We start from the raw sequence: 23442 nt of genomic DNA, 5'->3' as shown, positions 1-23442 counted from the left end.
CAAAAACATGGTGAGAATTTTTTCCAAAACATGTGTTGGTTATTTCTCACACTTATCATTTTCTTTTCTATTCAAAGAGATTGAATTTTTTTCCTTCCATTTTGATTAATTGTTATTCTTTAATTATTGTGATTAAAAAGGTGACAGTCGGTGAGTGAATTAAATTAGACGAAGTAATTAAGATTCTTACAATAAATCTAAAAACAAGTGACTTAATTGTTTGATTTGAAGAGTTTTAACCTAATCAGATATTTTGTCTTCTCTTTTTGTTTCTTTACATTGGATTTACCATTGAAAGATTTTGATAATTTATCAATTTGGTTGATAATTTGATTAATCTTTTTAATTTCAATTTAATCAGTAAGTATTTTGATTTTAAGGTTTAATTACATGTTGTGATTTTTGTCAAATTTTGATGGTAATAAGATGAATGGCTGTTTTCCCTCTTCTTTTTTTACTTCAAATGATACATTACATTTTTCTCTCACTTTTTTGTTTGATTTTCTAAATTGTTCTGATAATTTTCAATTGGTTTAATTTTCTCTAGTGAGTGGAACATTTCTGATGAAAATCTATACGATGAATTTGGTAACTATATTGGGCCTGATATTGAATCTTCAGAGGAAGATTCAGAACAAGAGGCGGAAGATGTTGATGATGATGAAATGATGAGTCGTGATGATGGTGGAACCAGAGGTGCGATTGGTGGTGGTGGTAGCGATGGTTCAGATGACGATGACAATGAAATGGCCACTGGAAATGAGATTGTACTTCACGAGGATAAAAAATATTATCCCTCCGCTGAGCAAATTTACGGGCCTGATGTTGAAACATTAGTCCAAGAGGAAGACGCCCAAGCATTAACGGTACCGATCATCGCACCGGTTAAAACAAGTACATTTTCCCACCAGATTCAAGAAGTACCACAGACAACATATGATCTTCAATTCATGACCGATACACTCATGGTTACACCTACTTTGATTCGTAATGTGGCCTTGATTGGGCATCTTCACCATGGTAAAAGTACGTTTGTCGATTGTCTTGTTGAACAGTCTCACGTTGATTTAGGTCAAAAAGATGGTAAAAGTTATCGATACACCGATACACTTTACACCGAACAAGAGAGAGGAGTTAGCATTAAATCATCTCCGATTACAATTGTGATGCAAAATTTGAAAGAAAAATCGTATCTTGTAAATCTTTTCGATACCCCGGGTCATGTTAATTTCTCCGATGAAGTGACCGCCGCTATCCGTTTATCCGATGGAGTTGTTTTATTTGTCGATGCTGCTGAAGGTGTTATGCTAAACACGGAGCGATTACTCAAACACGCCATTCAAGAAGGCTCAGCGATCACCTTGTGTATCAACAAAATTGATCGTCTAATCATAGAGTTAAAATTACCTCCAATTGAAGCTTATTACAAATTGCGGCATATTATCGATGAGATTAATGGACTGATACAAACATACACCGATGACGATAATCGTATTGTATTGTCACCATTACTTGGAAATGTTTGTTTCGCTTCCTCAGAGTTTCATGTTTGTTTCACGATTAAATCATTTGCTTATCATTATGCCGAATCTTATAAATTTGGTTTTGCTGATAAATTTGCCGAGCGTCTTTGGGGCGATGTTTACTTTGATCCGATAAGTCGAGCGTTCTTCAAAAAACAGCCTAATAGTTCAGTTCAACGAAGTTTCATCCAATTTATCTTGGAACCAATTTATAAACTATTCGCTCAAGTGGTTGGAGATGTCGATACAGTTTTACCAGAGCTAATCGGTGAATTGGGAATCCGTTTAACCAAAACTGAGGCCAAACTTAATATTCGACCGCTACTTCGACTTGTGTGTCAACGATATTTTGGTAATTTCAATGGGTTCGTCGATATGCTTGTTAAACATATTCCATCTCCCGATACAAATGCCAAAAAACGAATCGAAATGACCTGGAAAGGACCAATCGACTCACCACTCGCCCAGGAGATGATTAAATGTGACCCTGAGGGCACTTTGGTTGTTCACACGACAAAACAATACTCAACCCAAGATGCATCGACTTTTCATGTTTTCGGACTTGTCGTTAATGGTACAATAAGGTCCAAGCAAACGGTGAAAATATTGGGTGAGGGTTATTCGAGTTTCGATGAAGAGGATTCAAGAGTTATGACCATTGGCCGTTTGTGGATTCACGAGTCAAGGTACAATATTGAAGTGAATCAGGTTCCCGCTGGTAATTGGGTGCTTATTGAGAGTATTGATCAGGCCATCGTTAAAACAGCAACTATCGTTGATCCTCGTTATAAAGGTGAACTGTTTATCTTTAAACCTCTTAAGTTTAACACTCAATCGGTTATTAAAATTGCCGTTGAACCTGTTAATCCATCTGAGTTACCGAAAATGTTGGAAGGGCTGAGAAAGTGTAACAAATCGTACCCGTTATTACAAACTAAGGTTGAGGAAAGTGGGGAACACGTTATTCTAGGCACTGGGGAATTGTACCTGGACTGTGTTATGCATGATCTTAGACGAATGTATTCCGAGATAGATATTAAAGTGGCCGATCCTGTGGTTTCTTTTTGCGAAACTGTGGTGGAAACTTCATCTTTAAAGTGTTTCGCTGAGACGCCGAATAAGAAAAATAAGTTGACAATGATTGCTGAACCATTGGAGAAAGGGTTAGCTGAAGACATCGAGAATCAAACTGTTCAAATAACATGGCCTCGTCGAAAGTTGGGTGAATTTTTCCAGAAAAAGTACGATTGGGATCTTCTCGCTGCACGATCAATTTGGGCTTTTGGACCAGATCAAAGTGGACCAAATATTTTGGTCGATGATACTCTTCCCTCTGAGGTGGACAAAAATCTTCTCGGAATGGTCAAAGACAGTATTATCCAGGGTTTCCAATGGGCGACCCGTGAAGGTCCACTTTGTGAAGAGCCGATTCGTAATGTAAAATTTAAAATTCTGGACGCAGTTGTAGCCAATGAACCAATTCATCGAGGTGGAGGTCAAATTATTCCAACTTCTCGTCGAGTTGGTTATTCAGCTTTTCTCATGGCAACTCCTCGTCTCATGGAACCATATTATTTTGTCGAGGTTCTTGCACCCGCTGATTGTGTCCCAGCGGTTTACAATGTTCTTGCCAAACGCCGAGGTCACATTACCCAAGATATACCAGTTCCAGGGTCACCTTTGTACACCGTTAAAGCTTTCATTCCCGCCATAGATTCATTTGGTTTTGAAACTGACCTTCGAACCCACACTCAAGGTCAAGCCTTTTGTCTCTCCGTTTTCCATCATTGGCAAATTGTCCCCGGTGATCCGTTAGATCGGTCAATTATCATTCGACCTTTAGATCCTCAGCCTCCTCCCCATTTGGCGCGTGAATTCATGATTAAAACTCGTCGTCGAAAAGGCTTAAGTGAAGATGTAACAATTAACAAATTTTTCGATGATCCAATGCTCCTCGAACTTGCTAAATCAGATGCCTTGAATTTATGATTAACTAAATAAGAGGAATCATAATTGTACAATTTTCTTGCACATTCATCATTTCTTATCATGATCATCAATTGATCGTTAATCACATTAATCAACATCCATCATAAACTGATCGTCATCTAAATTAGTTATCAACAATTTAAATAAAAGCTTAAATGGAAACCATATTATTATGATTTTCGTAATTCTAATTTGTTAATTATCAACATCTTCAAGTACCAATTCCCTCCAAGGAGTTAAAAAAGAGACCAACTTGATTATCTTATTAAATAACAATCAGTTAATTGATTTGACTCAACCCATTCTGAGGAGAAAAGATAAAAATTAAGATTTAACCAAAGATTAGAAAACGAAAAAGTTAATTAACAGAGATTAATCTTAATTGTGACCTGATAATTTAATCTTTCAACCTGAAGATGATTAAAGATAAAAATTGTTACAGAAATTAATCAGTTATCTTAATTTTAATTGAATGTTAAGCATTTATTTTACTCAATTCACTTGATAATCAATCGGAAACCCTCATCAGATGTTAATTGCTCAATCGATGAGAACAATTAATTTCTGTCAAAATCCTTAACTTGATTAATTATTAATTGAGTTATGGTAATACATTTTTTTCCCAACGATCAAATTTATATTTCTAATTATCATCATGATTAGGCTTAAGTTAATTATTCTGTTGATTGTTGGGAAAAAAATTTCAATGAAAGTTGATTCACAATTAGTTACATTTATTCAAATTAACTTGATTTATTAATTTGTTTCCAAGTTAATCTGCTTTCGATTGTTTTTCCTGCTTAATTGTTGCTAATAAACAACAATCAACACAAGTAGTGGAACACAAAATTAATTAGAGGAAGTAATATTTTGATCGTATCTTAATTGTGATAGTTTTGGATAACAATCAAGATTCAATTATTATCAGAATAGCTTATTAATTGCTATCTAATAGATGGAAAAATTCATAAACAAATGATAGTAAATTTTCAATTATCGATATTGACTATAGATGACAATTAAAATCTTTTTCGGACTAATTATCCTTAGAATTTAAATTGTTTAAAGTAAATCGAGGTTATTAATTAAAGGGAAATTTACAACTAAAACTTGCGAATGAAAATCTTAACTATAGTAGGGAATATCTATCAATTTAGTCGGAATGGTTGACAATTAGTGATTTTGAAATTAGATTATGAGATTGGTTATCTAGATGGAAGGAATCAACTTAACCAGTAATTAAAGTGACAATTTAGTTTCGGAAGTGAGATTACATCAATAAGCTCAAAGATGGAAATATATTAACACAAATAAACCAGTTGAAAAACATTGGATAATAACAGCGGAGAGAAAATCAAAGTAAACTATTAACTAATACAAATAACTCTAATGTATTAAATTAAAGTTAATTGTTAACTAAATCAACTAATCAAGATACTTGGCTCTATTTTTTTTATCAATCAAACCATCAGGTAATAAAAAGAGAAGCAGCAAGAGTAACAACAAAAACCAATAATGACTTAAAGATAGAGTAATCAAAGTGATAATAATTGAATTAGATGAGGTAATTAATTAGTTGTTAATGATGTTGATCAGTAGATGAAGGATAAATTAACCAAGGTAAGTAATTTAACACCAAAAGAGAACGGGGAATATAAATAAAAAGAGGGAAAACTTGATATTATCTTTTGGTTTTAAAAAACACCATCAGCATCCATTAGAAACTTGGATCCTCCTTTGGCCTCCCTGTTGGAAAAACTCAAAGATATTGAGATTAACATCACCATGATTATCAGCGATAGAAAAATTAAAATCTAATCTAGTTCACAATTAATTGAGAATGGAAGATTTTTACCAATAAATTAACTTGTAACAGTTAATTTACATTAATGATGATGATGGTAACCATGATAACAGAAACAATGAAGATAAAATAATAGACAAAACCAAGGGGAGAGTAAACAAATTACGAAGATAAAACAATAATTAGAAACCACAAGCAACAAAATTAATTGTAATAAACATTAATTGTAGAAGAGAAAAGTTAATTAATATAAAAACAATTAGAGAAAACGATTTAATTGTTTGTCGTTCAATCAACTGTTTACATAAATTAGAAAAGAACAAACAAAAAATTCTTTTCTATTTCTCTGTCTACTTTTCTGTCTATTTTTCTATTTTCTAACTTAACCCTTTTGCCTCCATTTTCCTTTGTCATCATTTACTTTTTTCTTTCTCTTTGTTAATGTAGCAACTTTTTTATTAATTTCGCTGTGATTTAATTGATTTGATTTTTCTTTTTTTTTGATTTTGTGTCGAGATTTTTTTCTTAATTGTGTTGTCTACAATTACGAGGTGTCAATCAATTTGTCAATCATTCATTTAAATAGAGACACTATTAACCCTTAATGTACCAGTGTTACTTTAACTCTATCCATCACTACCATCATTATCATCAATCATTTGGGAAATACTTGACCCCACCAACGCCTTACCTTAAATTTTGGCTATTCCATAGTCCCCTTAGACTGTTTTGTTCTGTTGCCGATTATTTGGTTAAATTACCTATTGTTTTATTTGGAGTAATCGTTGGTCACTTTTTTGGTTGATTAGAAATAGAGAGAGAGAGAGAGGAAAATGACCATCGCCACGGATTCTGTTTCTGTTACTTCTTCTTCTGCCAAAGGCTCAGCTACTGCTGCTCTTATGAATGTTCTCAAAGGTAATATTGGTACTGGAATATTATCTATGCCTATCGCTTTTAGAAATGCTGGTATTATGGCGGCCATTTTTACGCTTCCTCCTATTGGACTGATTTGTATCCATGCGATGTTCCTACTGGTCAATGCTAATCGTAAACTTATGGAAAAACTTAAAGTCTCTGAGCTAAGCTACGAAGAGGTAAATTTCTATATTTGTGTATTTGTGCCTCTCAAACTCTTCCGAACATTTTGATTAATTTAATCAGCTCTCAATTTTAATTTTCTTCAAAGAAAACTTATTCTAATTTTCTCCTTGTGAAACATAATTCAATTGATCCATGCAATTATCGGTGATCATTATTTGAGCACCTTTAATTGCTTCCTAATGTATCAACTAATAATTAGTAACTATTATCAAGGTTAATTTTGTTAGTTTTCCAATCAATGAGAAGACAAACATGATAGATTCTATCATGCTGATTACTTGATCAATTGATCATCGGTGATTCTATTCTTTGTCAATTTATCAATTTGTAATTAAATTTAGATTAAAAATAATCTAAATTGTTAAAAATTTGTTATATTACATTTTAGTCTGTGAGGTCTGATTAATCAAACTGTTAACTGTATTATGTAATTGCTAAGCTAATCATCTGTGCTTTCAAAGCACTTCAGTTGAAATTCAGAAGCTATTAGTGAGATTGATAACAAATAATCAGTTAAACCATAATTGTTACATGTTTATATAATCAACAATAACAGATTTTTTGTTACACAACAACAATTAGTTATTCAATCATATTACCGAATCAACAATTAACTTAACCATTTCAAGAACACTCAGAATCAGCTAAATCATTTGTTTAACTGAGCATCGAAAAGAAAATATTAAATTTTCTTCCAATGTTTAGATTATCAAATTTCTGTGATAAATATAAAAATAATTACTTGTACTTTTTATGCAAATCGTGACAATTAAATGTGGAAATTAAACTTTTTCATTTAGTTCTCGAAGCAGAAGAAAAAATTTCAAAATCATTAATTGATTTGTAATTTGATTCATAGACAATGAATAGTTTTAAATATCAATATTGATTCATTAACATGATCACAACTCATTTGATATTTTGGATCATTCAATCTGGTCTGTAAATAACTAAATCTAATTACCATTGACAGATTTAATTGCTTCAATGTTTTTAGAAAAACTTTCCATGAACAGTTAATAATTAACTGCTAAAGTTTCAATGATGAATCAATTGACTCAGCAGAATTGGATTAACTATTAATTTTTTTTATGAAATTTGATCTCAATATTTTTCTCCGCCCGATTGAATTGAATTAATCTTTATTTCTTATTTTCTCATATAACTCAGACTGCCGCTAAAGCATTTGAAAATGGTCCACCCCAACTTCGTCCTTATGCTGGACTCATAACTAAATTGGTGTCAACATTTTTAGTAATCACTCAATTCGGAATAACGGTAGCATATATTTTATTTGTAGTGGAAAGTTTTCGAAAGGTATTATCCAATTACGCTGAAAATGCTGAGAAATTTGGTATCGAGGTTTACATCATGGCTTGTTATCCATTAATGTTGGCTCTCAATTGCATTAAAACACTTAAATATCTTGCAATTGCTTCAGCAATTGCTAATTTACTACAAGGAATTGGACTTCTTGTCGTGCTTGCTAATTTAATTCAAGATCTTCCACCGATAACTACCGTTAAATATACGAATTGGGAATCATTTCCATTATTTTGTGGAACTGCTTTTTTCTCCTTCGAAGGTATCTCAATTGTAAGTTTCGAAACTTTTTACGATTTTAAGTCTTATTAATACTTCTGAATTATCTAATTCTATTTCATTTTTTTAGATCTTACCTATCAAGGATTCCATGAAGCGAGCAGATAAATTTGGTGGCCCTTGTGGGGTTTTATCAATTGGAATGCAAATTGTCACCGTGTTGTATTGTATTATAGGATTTTTTGGTTACCTTAAATTTGGTGAAAATATCGCCTCCACCGTAACTAATAATCTTCCCTCCAAAGTCATCTATGATATTGTACGTTTGATGTTTGCTGTTTCGGTTTTTCTTTCATATCCATTGCAAATGTTTGTACCGATCAATATACTTTGGCCAACATTTCAGTCCAAATTGCCATTGAAATGGCAAAAGATGGAAATTTTTAATGTAATTTATCGTGGATCTTTAGTTATGTTTTCATGTGAGTTTTATACTGATATTTTATATTTTAACACGAAAATTATTATCATAATTTCCTTTCTCTCAGTTCTCGTAGCTTCATTTGTGCCTCATCTTGACCTTGTTATCTCTCTGGTTGGTGCCTTCTGTAGTTCTTCAATTGCTGTACTATTTCCACCGGTTATTCATTACGCTGCTTTCTGGGAGCATCGAGAATCGTATAGTAAACTCAAGTGGAATTACATAAAAGTAAAAGCAGTCCTTATTTTCATCTTCGGAGCGATTGGATTTTTCCTTGGTACATACACCAGTGTATTAGCTATTTGGAATGCACCTTCAGAATCTGATAAACATTGAATTAATCATTTTTATACTCACCTACTCTAAGTCATCTTGCTCATCATCATTATCATCATCATCAAAATAATGACAAATCAATGTTATATTTAAAATTTTTAATAATTTTATCGTTGAAGATATCAAGTTAATTTTTATTATTATTGTGATTTAAAGTTAGATTTGTTTGTTAAATTTATTATTCTATTTTTTGATGTAAAGACAATAACGTTTTCTTTGTATGCATAAACTTTGCATACATACAAGTTAACGCAATAATTAATTTCTTAACTTTGGAGACATAAACTCTCTCAAGGTAACCTGATTGTGTCGCTATTTGGACTCCGATCATCCTGTAAATTTGTGTGGTCACAAGAACGGGAGCCTGGACCTCATTGGGTAACAATGGGATACCATTTAAAGCGGTGGTTGCATAATCATCGGCTAAATTAAGCATCTTGAGTGCGTAATCTTTTAGTTTATCTTGACCTAAAGACCAAGGGTTACGATCAACCTTTAAAAGTTTCAACTCTTTCTCCGGACAATCCATGTAGTTTGTTGGTACATAACAACGGCCCAAAGTAACGGAATCAGTGACAATATCACGAGCGATATTAACAATTTGTAAAACCTAACCCAAATTAATTGAATAATCAATTGAATTATTATTGATTGAATTGAATTAATTGTGATTTATTAATTGATTGAATCTTACTTGTCCCATTTCCTTTGCTCTTTCAACCATAGCAATGTGATCATCAGTAACTCCGTTAGGAAATTTTCCGCTTTTGTAGCACATAACAAATGTACAAAGAATACCAATAGATGAGGCAACATAAGAGGAATACTCAAGAAGATCACTTTCTGTTTCAACTGTTTTATCCTCGATATCCCAAGAATAGCCTCGAGCTAATTCATAGAAAGGTTCAGACGGAAGATAATAGACAATGTGAGTTAGCGCTCGAAAAGCGGCCAATTCATCTTTAGATAAACAACAAGTAAAATCTTTCCAATTGATTTTCGGTTTTTTCCTTGGATCCATTTTCGTTGGTACATCGTAGGTCCACTTTCTATTTCCACGATCGGCAAATAATTGATCGAGAAACTTGTTAATTATTGATAATTTTTCTCGTCGAGTTTTAATTCCTTGTGAATTATCAATCATATCATCAGTAACTCGAGCAAATCCATATAATATACTCAAGTCAATTCGAATACCTGAATTAGCAAATCAGTAATTGTTCCAATAGTATTAAAGCAAATACTTTTTAAATTATTAATATTTGTATGTTGTACGATAATAATGTCCATAAATTGTACAACAATCAGCTATGTAATTTTAATTTTGTTCTGGTTCTAATTCATAAATTGGCTTATTTTAATAGTTTTGTAGTTTGAACTTTTCAGAGATTTGATTTTCTTAGAAAATTTTGCTTACCTGAATGAAAGGTTGAAGCTGCAGCAGTAAATGATTTAGATGAATGATTAAGGACTTTAAAGCAAACAATTAAGTCCTCGAGTCGTTGTTTAGGTAAATTTGGTTCGTAAGGCAAATGCGAAAAAGTTTGTTTAAAATATTGAGGAAATTGGAAAACGTTAACGATGGACTAGTCGGGAATAGATCGGGATAAAGGTCAATTGTACATTTGGCTTTATCGAAAGCACAATTGGCTAAAATAATTAAGAAATTAACTATGGTAAAGAAAAGCGCTTCTTCGAGTGGAAGTTCGGGTACAACGAACCATTCGATTGATGTAGCAGTATTAATATGCCAAATTCCTTGACGAAGGGAAAATGTATCAACCCAACAGAGATAAATCGAAGGGACAATTAAACTAATTGCTACCGTTTTCCATTGGGAGACAAAATAATTACCCGCTCCAAACCAAAGGAAACACAGAACTGGACATATCCACCAAAGAAGTGACCCAAGGTAAAAGGTCTTTGTCCCTGGGATACCAATAGAAGCACCGATTATTGTGATGACCAAGAAAATCGCACAGGGAATGTAACGAATCAAATTAAATGAGATCGGGTTAAAGTTCAAATGTAAACACGGGACTGACCATCGCATACAAAGTATTGTCCACAAAGAGGAAAGGACAGTTTGAATTATGAAAAAGGCATATTCCTCATATGGAACCCAACCAATAACACCAAGAACGCGGTCAATCGGGTATGACCAAGCATCGTGATAAACGATATAATTGTCCCAAGGAATCGTGTAGATGAGGGCACAGGCAGAAATGAACGATAGTTTTACAAATTCGTGGACATTTAAAAATGGACGTAAAATCAAATACTCAATCAAAATAAACGGTAAAGTAAAATAAACGTGGACATCAAGGTAAGTCCAGACCATGTTGATTCAGTTATTCAATTGAACCATCGATATCTAGTTCTTGCGTTTAAATCCACAACAGGAAAACTTATTTACCATGCAAATCAATTTAAATTGTCAATTAGTCTCACTGATTGAGTTGATTAAATTTTCTGCTCATTATTATCAATCTATTGATATTAAACTGCATTTGACATTAAACTATTAAGTTTATTAATTTAGTTTGACTAACGATAATTATTCAGAAACTGAATATTAGACTTTTGTTCAATTTTATAACTATCAAGACTGAAATGAGTGAGCATCTCACGAACCTTAAGTTTTGGACCCACGTTTCTATACATTTTAAGAAAGTATTTGACGCTGAGTCAAAATACTTTTTCTAGGACGCACTCAAGATATCGAGTGGCCTGAAAAGCGAACGGTTGACTTTTGACTAAAATTTTCGGTCAAAAGTTATTCTTTTGACCTATTATCTCATATATCTAAGCTCATCATTATCTGAAGTAAGGTTATTGAGATCAACATGGCCGAAATCAACGAAAATTGCTCTTTAACTTTCATTATAAATTTCTAGAGAAAATCGCGATTTAATAAGAACCACAGTTGCACTTGAACTTCGAAAATTTGAAAAATTCACGATTTATAATTGATCGATGGCGCTTTCAATGGCGTTTGAAATTTTATTCTAGGACCTACCATTCTTGAGATGCTCACTCATTTTCGGTCACCCGATATTATTAAAAACTATCACAATCAAAATTTTGATTATCAACAATAATCACAACGCTAATGTGATTTACTATCAAATTAAACTAAATACTTTTGTTGCGAACTGTATTTAAATCTTATGTTCAACTTAAGGAATTAAGCTAATTGATTGATTCGATTAAGATATAATAATTTAATTATTCGAGTAGTGATTAAACAGAACATTTAAATTACTAATAAATTGATTTGGTTTTCTTTGAATAAATTTAAATCTAACTTGAGATAATTTCTAGCTAATGATTATCACCTCAATCAATTTTCTATACCCAATAGTTAATTAATTGTTCCGTTGATTAAATGAAGAAAATAAGTAAATAGATTAAGTTTCCGATGAATCAAATTGTAAATTCTCAATGTCAAGAATTAGGCTCAATTGTATTTTTTTTATGTTATTCCTGTAATTAAAACTTCGAGGGTTAATCAAAGCTTTGATTACTCTGTTTAACTTAAGGTGAAAATAACTGTTGTCCAGTTTGACCATATAAAAGATTAATTCATTGAGAAAAGTTTGTGAGGATTCTGCTTGTCGGGAAAAAATTGATCAGATCAACTTGATCTTCATTGATTTGCAATTGAAAATCAACACAACACGAAATGATGAAAGTTTACTGTCTAAAATGTGATAATGAAAATGCTATAGATTGTGAATATCGACGATGTTCAAGTGACTGACCTCAAGCTGAAGGTCACAAATATAGTAAATTACATTATCATTAGATGAATCCAATTGTCGTTGTCAACTATTTCATTTCATCATAATTAGAGATTAGATTTTGACTATCATTGGGTATTTCCTTTTTCAATTAGATAATTTCCTTGTTTTTTTCAAATGAATTTCTCATGAGTTCTGGTGATTCTGAAACTGACTTGATCTGAATTGAATGTAATCATCACTAGATGGATAATGGATTGAGAATTCTGATCTTATGTGTGCTCGATTGAATCGATAAATTTATTATTCTATTTTTTGATGTAAAGACAATAACGTTTTCTTTGTATGCATAAACTTTGCATACATACAAGTTAACGCAATAATTAATTTCTTAACTTTGGAGACATAAACTCTTCAAGGTAACCTGATTGTGTCGCTATTTGGACTCCGATCATCCTGTAAATTTGTGTGGTCACAAGAACAGGAGCCTGGACCTCATTGGGTAACAAAGGGATACCATTTAAAGCGGTGGTCGCATAATCATCGGCTAAATTAAGCATCTTGAGTGCGTAATCTTTTAGTTTATCTTGACCTAAAGACCAAGGGTTACGATCAACCTTTAAAAGTTTCAACTCTTTCTCCGGACAATCCATGTAGTTTGTTGGTACATAACAACGGCCCAAAGTAACGGAATCAGTGACAATATCACGAGCGATATTAACAATTTGTAAAACCTAACCAAAATTAATTGAATAATCAATTGAATTATTATTGATTGAATTGAATTAGTTGTGATTTATAAATTGATTGAATCTTACTTGTCCCATTTCCTTGGCTCTTTCAACCATAGCAATGTGATCATCGGTAACTCCGTTAGGAAATTTTCCGCTTTTGTAGCACATAACAAATGTACAAAGAATACCAATAGATGAGGCCACATAAGAGGAATACTCGAGAAGATCACTTTCCGTTTCAACTGTTTTATCCTCGATATCCCAAGAATAGCCTCGAGCTAATTCATAGAAAGGTTCAGACGGAAGATAATAGACAATGTGAGTTAGCGCTCGAAAAGCGGCCAATTCATCTTTAGATAAACAACAAGTAAAATCTTTCCAATTGATTTTCGGTTTTTTCCTTGGATCCATTTTCGTTGGTACATCGTAGGTCCACTTTCTATTTCCACGATCGGCAAATAATTGATCGAGAAACTTGTTAATTATTGATAATTTTTCTCGTCGAGTTTTAATTCCTTGTGAATTATCAATCATATCATCAGTAACTCGAGCAAATCCATATAATATACTCAAGTCAATTCGAATACCTAAAAGAGTAGCAAAGAAAAAACCAACAATTAAAGTTAATCAATTGATCAGAAAATTGCTCTCAAATTAAAGGTTAATTTTCCATCTCTGTGATTAGTTAATTGTATTAAGTGTTCGAGTGATAATCACATGTAATTCTTGTGTAGTTAAGTGCCTTAAGACTCAATGAAAGTTTTGAATATTGTCAACAATTAACTCTACTGATATTATCGAGACTTTGATTGTTGAGTTTAAGCCTTCAATGGGGTTTTTGATCAGATTACAATTTAATCTTGTCTCTTGATTAACTGTCCTTAGGAAATTAATAAGCGGTTCTAATAACTGATCACAATACAATCAAATTGTGATCACATTCACTTAATTCATTTTAATTTTAATTTCAAGTGTTTTCGTTAAGGTCTAAGTTTTTTTTATCTACCTCAACAATTTAATCTGCTTGCTTAACAATTAATTGATTTACAATTGCAGGTAAAGAGATATATACTTAATCCATTCATTGATATACTTAATTGCTGTTCTAGAGACAACAATTTGTTTCCAAGACACAATTTAATTAAGTGCAAGATACACTAATTATAATGATAATCTAAGATAGTCTCATTTTTTTTAGATCTGACAATTAATCTGATCAGTTAATTGAATTATAAAATTAAAACTAATACATGTGAAGTTGATTAACTGCACTTGACTTTGTCTGGTTGATTGTAACAATCAACTAGTGTTCAACATGAAATTGTGAAAATAAACCGCGATAATATAATTGATTATTTAAATCAATTACCATTGATAATTTAACTAACAATTTAAGTGTGGATTGAGTTAACCAATTAAAGGTAATTAACTCCAACTAATCAATAATCATGTAATAATTGCTAACAATAATATGATCATTTGAATTATCTAAGTGAAACCATGATAACAAAATGCTGTTGGTTATCGTTGATTGTTGGTAATAAAACCGAATCAGTTAATTGTTGAGAAAACTTTTCTTACCTGAATGAAAGGTTGAAGCTGCAGCAGTAAATGATTTAGATGAATGATTAAGGACTTTAAAGCAAACAATTAAGTCCTCGAGTCGTTGTTTAGGTAAATTTGGTTCGTAAGCAGCAAATGCGAAAAAAGTTTGTTTAAAATATTGAGGGAAATTGGAAAACGTTAACGATGGACTAGTCGGGAATAGATCGGGATAAAGGTCAATTGTACATTTGGCTTTATCGAAAGCACAATTGGCTAAAATAATTAAGAAATTAACTATGGTAAAGAAAAGCGCTTCTTCGAGCGGAAGTTCGGGTACAACGAACCATTCGATTGATGTAGCGGTATTAATATGCCAAATTCCTTGACGAAGGGAAAATGTATCAACCCAACAGAGATAAATCGAAGGGACAATTAAACTAATTGCTACCGTTTTCCATTGGGAGACAAAATAATTACCCGCTCCAAACCAAAGGAAACACAGAACTGGACATATCCACCAAAGAAGTGACCCAAGGTAAAAGGTCTTTGTCCCTGGGATACCAATAGAAGCACCGATTATTGTGATGACCAAGAAAATCGCACAGGGAATGTAACGAATCAAATTAAATGAGATCGGGTTAAAGTTCAAATGTAAACACGGGACTGACCATCGCATACAAAGTATTGTCCACAAAGAGGAAAGGACAGTTTGAATTATGAAAAAGGCATATTCCTCATATGGAACCCAACCAATAACACCAAGAACGCGGTCAATCGGGTATGACCAAGCATCGTGATAAACGATATAATTGTCCCAAGGAATCGTGTAGATGAGGGCACAGGCAGAAATGAACGATAGTTTTACAAATTCGTGGACATTTAAAAATGGACGTAAAATCAAATACTCAATCAAAATAAACGGTAAAGTAAAATAAACGTGGACATCAAGGTAAGTCCAGACCATGTTGACGCAAGTTAAATTGTTATTGATTAAATGTGATCACGTTTGTAATCAGTTTTGATTTGAAACTTGCGTAGGTGTTAATTGTCATTTAATTTGTACAAAAAAATCAAATCAATGCTTTGAATTTGAATTGTTTTCAGACAATCTCATTGATGATGATGATTCGTTATCTAAATCACCATTCCGACCCCCTTGTCTTCATTTGATTATCATCATTGATTCTTAGTCTCTGTAAATATACATGAAAGTATTGAACTTGATACTGAGAGAGGGAGATGATGATCATCATGATGATCATGTCGATGATTAAGATGATAAGTTGAATGATGAGGATGGAAAATTAGACAGAGAGAGAAAGAGATGAGGAGGGAAAATTATTTCCACATTGAGAGTGAGTGATTATCATGAATCTCTTATTTTTCATACGAAGCCTTAAAGTTGAACATATTTAATTGTAGTTGGTTATTGATCACAATTAAGCCTCTTCAGTGTTTCTGCTTAGTTGATTGTTTCTACCTTCCAACAGGATTTAAATTGTTATTACATTTACATTACTTTTCGTATTAACGTTTGAACATCGTAGTAGTTTTGATTTAGTGTTTTCTAATTTCCTTTTGATTGCTAATAATTAACTAATCATGAATGGTAATAATAATTCAAATGGTTTAGGCTCTGGAAAATCAGTTATCGTTATCGGTGCTGGTGTCGGTGGATCAGCGATCGCCGCTCGATTGGGTCGATTAGGTTATAAAGTGAGCGTTTATGAGAAAAACGACTTTTGTGGTGGTCGATGTTCATTAATTCATTCAAATGGTCATCGTTGGGACCAAGGTCCGTCTTTATATTTGATGCCGAAAATGTTTGAGGACACATTTAATGATCTAGATGAATCGATCAGTGATCATTTAGAGTTGATTAAATGTCCAATCAATTATCGTGTTCATTTTCATGATGGTAAATCAATTGAACTATCAACTGATATTCAATCAGTTTACCGACAATTGGAAACTTTTGAAGGTGCAAATGAATCAACGCTCTTACGATTCCTTGATTTTCTCAAAGAATCTCATGTTCATTATGAACGTTCCGTTAAAATGGCCTTGAAAACCCGATACGATTCATTTTGGGACCTGATTCGAGTCAAATATTTACCTGAACTTTTCTCTATGCATTTATATTCAACTGTTTATCGACGAGCGACCAAATATTTCAAAACTGACCACATGATCAAAGCGTTTACCTTTCAATCAATGTACATGGGGTAAGAACAATTAATTCAATCAAATTAAGTTAATTAAGTTAAATTGATCGATTCTATTTGCTAATATTTTCTCCTAGCATGTCACCATACGATAGCCCAGGACCTTATAGTTTACTTCAATACACTGAGATCGCTGAGGGCATTTGGTACCCTAAGGGTGGATTCAACAAGGTGGTTCAAAAGCTGATTGAAATTGGTACAAATAAGTATGGGGTCAAGTTTAATTACTCGAAGCCGGTTGATAAGATCAACGTGGTCAAAGGTGAAAATGGTAAACAAAAGGTAACCGGAATTACATTGGCCAACGGCGATGTTGTTAACGCTGACCTGGTCATTTGTAATGCCGATCTTGTCTTTGCATATAACCATTTGTTACCCAAGACCTCTTATGGTACAAAATTGGGCTATAAAGATCACACCTCGTCGTCCATTTCATTTTATTGGGGATTAAATCAAATTCTTGACCAATTTACCGCTCATAACGTTTTCTTGGCGCAAAATTATAAGGCCTCGTTTGATGAGATATTTAAAGGTCACACATTACCAACTCAGGCCTCTTTTTATGTTAATGTGCCAAGTAGACTTGACCGATCGGCTGCACCCGAGGGTAAGGATACAATGGTCATCTTGGTTCCAACCGGTTGTATGACCAATGAAACTGGTGCTGATTTTGATGGTCTAGTTGCTAGAGCTCGAGCTCAGGTCATTGAGACAATTGAGAAGCAATTAAAGATCAAAAATTTCGCCTCTTATATTGAGACCGAAATTGTTAATGATCCTCGAACTTGGAAAGAAAAGTTCAACCTTTGGAATGGTTCAATTCTTGGTCTGTCCCATTCAATTCCTCAGGTACTTTGTTTCCGACCCGACATGAAAAGTCCGATATTTGATAATTTGTATTTCGTTGGTGCATCGACCCAACCAGGGACTGGAGTTCCGATTGTCTTGTGTGGAGCTAAATTGTTACAGGATAAAATTGTCCAAGATAATGATCCCCATTTAATTGTCAATACGACCAATCAATCTAATTGCAAACAATCAGCTAATTGCCAATCAAATGTTTGGTTCAACATTTGTATTCCTGTTTTATTGTTGCTCATTTTTTATTATTTCTTTGCCTCTTCCAATTGAATCGATGATTTTTTTTACAATTAATTCTCACAATTAACCTGATTGACATTGTTAATTAATAATAAAATGATTGTTTGATTAGATAATTTCTAATCTATTAAACAAATTGAATCCATCTATTAATTGTTTACACTTTTTACTCTTTCTAATTAGTGAATTATTGTTTTTTTTGTTGGGCTCCTTTTATCAATTAGTATAAAGCAACAATTTAAATACACTAGTTAATTTTATCTTTGGATTAAAGATAAACGCTGATTGTTAATTAGCCTTCAAGCAATTGTGTAGCTAATTTAGCGCAAGAGAAATTCAGTTTTTCCTTTTAATTGTTAACCAAACAATTAAAAGATGCATCGATTGATGATTAATAACAACAACAACAACAAAAGACTATTCAAATTAAGTAATTAATCAAATAATAGTAAATAATTTTAAGCTTTAATTGCACTGATTATCTTGTGAGTACTTAATATTAATGATAATTAAAAAGTTAAATAAGATAAGTGATCAACAAAAAAAGCTATCGAGTAAATATTAACTAGAATGTGAGAGATTGTGAGTTAATTGTTGAGTCAATTTCAATTGTTTTTTACGTTTTTTTCTTCAACAATTAAGAAGAAAAAAAAAGTTTATGAGGAAAAGACTTGACCACTGGTCAAATAGAACAATTTTTCTCTATAACCTTTGGCGTTTAGAGTATAACAAGTTTAAAAGTTTAGCGGATTAATAGCCAAAGAGATTATCTTAATCTTAAGATTTTCCCTTTTCTTTTTAAATGGTTTAGGGGCTAAGAAATTGCAGTTTGTGATGAGAGGGAGAGAGAGAAAATGAGTGAGTATGTGAGAGAGAAGATGAAGATGATGAGAGATTATGGGCTGACCAATAGGACGAAAGGGGAAAGATGATGATGAGGATGATGAGTGAGACAGAAAAAGGGTAAGAGTGAGAGTGAGAGTGAAATTTGTATAAATAATAACGAGACAAAATGATCACCTCACTTTAGATTCATCCAGCTAATTACAAGTGCAATTACTCCGTGTTCAAAGTCATCATCATGTTTTCATCCTCATCTTCATATTCATCGCCGACCTTTTATCCTCCGCCAACATCAATGCCCTCTCATGACATGATGTCATCAATGTATTCATTGGCTCAAGTAGCTAGTATGTATTCATCGTCGCCATCATACTCGAAACCTATTGAACCGGAATATTCAGAATCTCCATTGGAATTGACATCGTATTCATCTAAGTCACGGCGGAAAAAGTCTAATCCTAGACGGATAAGTGATCTTCAACAATCACCTTCACCAAGTAAATCGTTCAACAATCAACCACCACAGTTCCCGCAACAGCAATTAAATGTTACACCAGTTAAGGTCAACATGGAACAGCAAAATGTTCCCATGGAAAATTCACCGCAGTTTATGGCCGATCAGCCGCTTCCGTTGAAAAGTATTCCGGCTCAATCGATGATGCTTCAGAATGTTGCACTCTCATTGTTGGCTTTATCATCGACTCCCGACACTTCGGATACTTCATCTCAAGAGATTCAAGTCTCTGAATCGGAAAATAATCCACCCGCTAAGAAGAAGAAAGCAAACCCGGTGCCAGATGAATTAAAGAATGATGAATATTGGGCTCGGCGAAAAAGAATAATGAATCAGCTCGGAAAAGTCGTGAGGCGAAAAAAGCTCAGGCCAAATGGATTGAGAAAAAGATCGTCGAGTTGCAAGAAGATTTGATTCGTGCTGAAACCGAGAACAAATTTCTATCCGAAGAATTGAAAAGATTAAACTTTGAGGTCAAACAAAAGACAAATCGACATGGAAACCGAAATGTTTACAATTAATCAGCTTTTATCATTCGCATTTTCCTTCATATATTTTGACAAATTAGTTTAATAGTAAATAAAAATTATTTGAATTTTCTTTTGAATTTCTGTTTCCGCTTATCCGATTTTTCTAATGGTTCAATTTCGCCCTTCGGTTTTTTCGGTTGAACTCTAAAAACGATACAAGAATAAAAAACAAAGTCACAATTAGAATCAATGAATCAATAATTAAATTACTCAAATTACGAGTTAAACTTACGATTTAATTGAGACAATCGATTTGTGTTTTCCCATCAACATTTGATCCCAATCATCTTCGCTTCCTTTGATTACATATTTCGAGAGATGTTTCATCTCTTTGGACATTTTTTCGCGATTTTCTTCCTCTTCTTTTGTATCCTTTCCGATGCATCTTCTAGTTCATCTTCAAGAGTACCTGGTACTGGTCTCATTGAATAAATGGCGTCGAAACTTTGTTTCTCCAGGCCAAGTGCTTCCTCTATTGCCTTTTCCTGTATTGTGTTTAACCAGGTAGAAAATTTTTTCACCGCCTTCAAGAAATGGGCCAATATTTGATTACCTGGTAAACCAATTTCATCTCCCATCTCATCAATTGTTTTACCCTGAAGACCAACACCAAGTAAGATGATTAATTGTGCCGGTGATAAATGAATTGATTCATCAAATTTGTGGAGGAAAAAAAATTTAGCCAAATGAGGTAGTAAATCAGTTATACGTCGGTAATCATCACGAAAATTAGTATATATCTCAAGCCGTTTAAGATCGTGAAGGGTTAAATACATTTCCAATTCAATCTTAGTTAATTGTTGCCGTTTAATATGAGATCGGATAAAATCATTTTCTTGAAGTACTTCAACTGCTAATAAAGATTTTAAATGGTAAAAACTACATGGAAGTAGAGAGATGAATCGATTTCTAAATTGTTCCCAAAGAGTAATTAACCATTCATTTGGATTCTCTTTGTTTGAAATTTTCTCTGAATCATCTTCTTGTTCATCATCATCAACTTCATCTTCTCGAATTAACGATTTAATTAGGATACAATCGTGTTCTCGTGTTGTCTCATTTGATTCTGGATTTATGTAGATCGGTGTGTATCCATTTCGACGCCAAAATTTAAGTGACCCTTGGGTCATTCCAATATTGACCACAATGTAATCTAAAACTTCAGCTTGACGCTCTTCAAGTTTAAGAAATAACGGTTGACAATCGTCTCGAGGACTAATGTCCAACATATTGATTCCAATTTTCTCGAAAACCTTTTCAATTGGTGTTACCTGTTGTTCAATTAGTTTAATATTAAAATTTCCTTTAAAATATTCTTCAACTAATTGTAAGGCACGACGATCGTAACCATATTCAGCGATATCGTATTTAGGATTGATCGCAATTCTGATGACTCGAGCACCATGAAGAGTTAACAGTTTAGAGCTTAAATACTCTTGTTGAATTAGTTTAGAGATTGATGATTCTCCGTCGATACAATTAGCATCATGAGTCCAATTAAGTGGGGAATCTTCATCTTCTATTCGTAAGAAAATGAAACATAAAACTTCCGGTATTTTAGATTTATGACTTGTCGGTGGTAGAAGGCAAAATAAATGGTGATCCGGTGAATCGGCCATCGCTTGGATAACATTAGCGTTTACAATATAATCAGATGAGAAATAGAGACGCATCAATTTTTGTAATAGTGTTTCCGGTGATTTATGGTAACTAAATAAAGTGTTTCGATTAATGTAAAACAATTGACACTCGGATGGAGCTGGACAACCGATTGGTGTTTCTTTGGAAGCCTCTTTGGTTTCATCGCAATTCCAGTCAAGACAAAACGCTGAATTTATCCAATTTTCAACTGAATCTTTAGCTGAGAATAAAATTGGCTGGGTAAGAGTTAATTCGGTGAAGAAATTTTTTGATTCTTTTCGTAATTCTTTTAGACAATTAGTAACATGAGTTCGTCCACTGGCCTTAAATCCGTTGTTGGTTATACTGGTAAAGATCATGTGTGGACCGATAAGTGATCGTATCTGGTCTAGAGGAATGGAAGCCGATTCGTCGATGATCAATAGTTGAACCGATTTTCGGAAAAGTTCATCTTGTGATGCTTCATATGGAGAAATGTATTGAACAAATTGACGACAGGTTCGAATGATATTGATTCGAGTGATAATCTTTTCATTACTGTTAACAGGGGAAAGGATAGATGGAGATGCTAATGGAGATGAAGATGATGAGGTGAGAAGTGAACTTTTTGATGTTCGAAGGATTTGATAATCTTCACCTTCTTTGTAACCAGCTTGCTCAAGACCCATTAGAATATAGTGAAAGATTATCTCAAGACCATCTAGTGAAGTTGTGGTGATAAATATATTCGAGAAATTTAAGTTAATTGCTGCGACAATTGCTAATCCAAGAGCGGATGATTTACCTCGTCCTCGAGGTCCCATTAAACAGGCCATTTGATTTTCTTTACTGGAAATTATCTCAACCATTTTAACAACAGCTTTTGCTTGGTCTAGGGTTGAACAACAATTAACTAAACATCCAAGAGGTTGAGTATCAATTGTTGAATTTTTCAAGACATTTAGCTCATTCTCGTCGTTGTTGGTCACCTCTTCAGGTGAAACTTTTGCTTCGCTGAAATTGGTCAATGGTACGAGTTTCAGGTTATCATCGATGGCGATAAAGGTTGGACAGGTTACGAGAGAAAGAAGGAATCTTTCATTGAAGAGAGAATTTACTTTAGAAGAACAATTTTCGTAAATTTTATGACAATTCATCGAAAGTGTGTAGAGCTCCTTTAGATCTTTGATTGTATTTAATAGAAACATGATACACCCAGAGGATCGAATACATTCACAAGCGTAGGCCAATTGGTTGGGTGTTAAACAGGAGAAATCTTCAACCACCAGAATATCATAAGATTGATTAATTAATGGAAAATCATCTTTGTAGTGGATAAAATTTACCGCAACTCTATCCAATAGAATGGTAAACATGTCTTCCTCTGTTAGACTTGCATCTCCTGATTTAAGTCGCTTATGTAATTTGGATAATTTTTTCGAATCACTTTCATAGTATATTGGAACTTGTTTACATAACCATAGAACCGATAATGATGATTTATTGGTCAATTTAATTAATCGACTGTAGATTGAAGCAACAACAAGATGAGCAGATGAACCAGTAACTGCAATCACAGATCGGTCGTTTTTGGAGACATTTACAGCCAGTTTTTTCTTCACATTCGAATCTAATTTGACTTTGCCCATCTTCACGGATGATAGTTTAACAAAATTAAAAGAGAACAATCAAATTTAATTCAGTAATTACAGAGAAAATTAATTATCAACGGAAACAACGTTTTCAAAGTCTTCGCCATGAGGTTGAGTATCTAAACAGAATATCGGATCCGCTTTGGATTCGAATCC

At 33.2% G+C, this 23442-nt stretch overlaps 5 protein-coding genes and 2 pseudogenes across 6 annotated transcripts; 4 read left to right on the top strand and 3 right to left on the bottom strand.

Annotated features, from left to right (window-relative positions):
* Nucleotides 1–44: 44 nt before the first annotated feature.
* Nucleotides 45–3714, top strand: LOC128394144 (116 kDa U5 small nuclear ribonucleoprotein component-like). Of its 2 annotated transcripts, none has more exons than XM_053354412.1 (3): nt 45–150; nt 299–360; nt 548–3714. In XM_053354412.1, the coding sequence occupies exon 3, from the start codon at nt 666–668 to the stop codon at nt 3510–3512; it is 2847 nt and encodes a 948-aa protein (XP_053210387.1). In that variant the 5' UTR covers nt 45–150; nt 299–360; nt 548–665; the 3' UTR covers nt 3513–3714. The 2 variants fall into 2 exon arrangements, with proteins under 2 accessions (XP_053210387.1, XP_053210388.1); XM_053354413.1 differs by having other exon boundaries at nt 90–173.
* Nucleotides 3715–5279: 1565 nt separating this feature from the next.
* On the top strand, nt 5280–9017 carry LOC128394149 (proton-coupled amino acid transporter 1-like). The gene is made up of 4 exons (XM_053354418.1): nt 5280–6413; nt 7591–8016; nt 8093–8444; nt 8511–9017. Exons 1-4 carry the CDS (start codon nt 6150–6152, stop codon nt 8777–8779), a joined length of 1311 nt encoding a protein of 436 aa, XP_053210393.1. The 5' UTR covers nt 5280–6149; the 3' UTR covers nt 8780–9017.
* LOC128394147 (uncharacterized) lies at nt 8958–11148 on the bottom strand. The gene is given in 4 exon segments (XM_053354416.1): nt 8958–9389; nt 9474–9976; nt 10197–10343; nt 10346–11148. Coding segments are annotated over 4 exon segments (1857 nt in total). The 5' UTR covers nt 11121–11148.
* A 1638-nt stretch (nt 11149–12786) lies between these two features.
* LOC128394380 (uncharacterized) lies at nt 12787–15972 on the bottom strand (annotated as a pseudogene).
* Nucleotides 15973–16157: 185 nt separating this feature from the next.
* Nucleotides 16158–18276, top strand: LOC128394381 (uncharacterized). The gene is made up of 2 exons (XM_053354702.1): nt 16158–17026; nt 17104–18276. Exons 1-2 carry the CDS (start codon nt 16404–16406, stop codon nt 18155–18157), a joined length of 1677 nt encoding a protein of 558 aa, XP_053210677.1. The 5' UTR covers nt 16158–16403; the 3' UTR covers nt 18158–18276.
* An 804-nt stretch (nt 18277–19080) lies between these two features.
* LOC128394383 (hepatic leukemia factor-like) lies at nt 19081–20091 on the top strand (annotated as a pseudogene).
* LOC128394379 (RNA cytidine acetyltransferase-like) lies at nt 19585–23415 on the bottom strand. The gene is given in 3 exon segments (XM_053354701.1): nt 19585–20158; nt 20247–20382; nt 20385–23415. Coding segments are annotated over 3 exon segments (3123 nt in total). The 5' UTR covers nt 23284–23415; the 3' UTR covers nt 19585–20070.
* Nucleotides 23416–23442: the final 27 nt, after the last annotated feature.

The sequence above is a fragment of the Panonychus citri genome, unplaced genomic scaffold, assembly GCF_014898815.1.
Source record: "Panonychus citri isolate SS breed McGregor unplaced genomic scaffold, ASM1489881v1 Contig00139, whole genome shotgun sequence".
Lineage (NCBI taxonomy): Eukaryota > Metazoa > Arthropoda > Arachnida > Trombidiformes > Tetranychidae > Panonychus > Panonychus citri.
The sequence above is the reverse complement of the archived record's forward strand: the minus strand, read 5'-3'. Positions and strand labels throughout refer to the sequence as shown.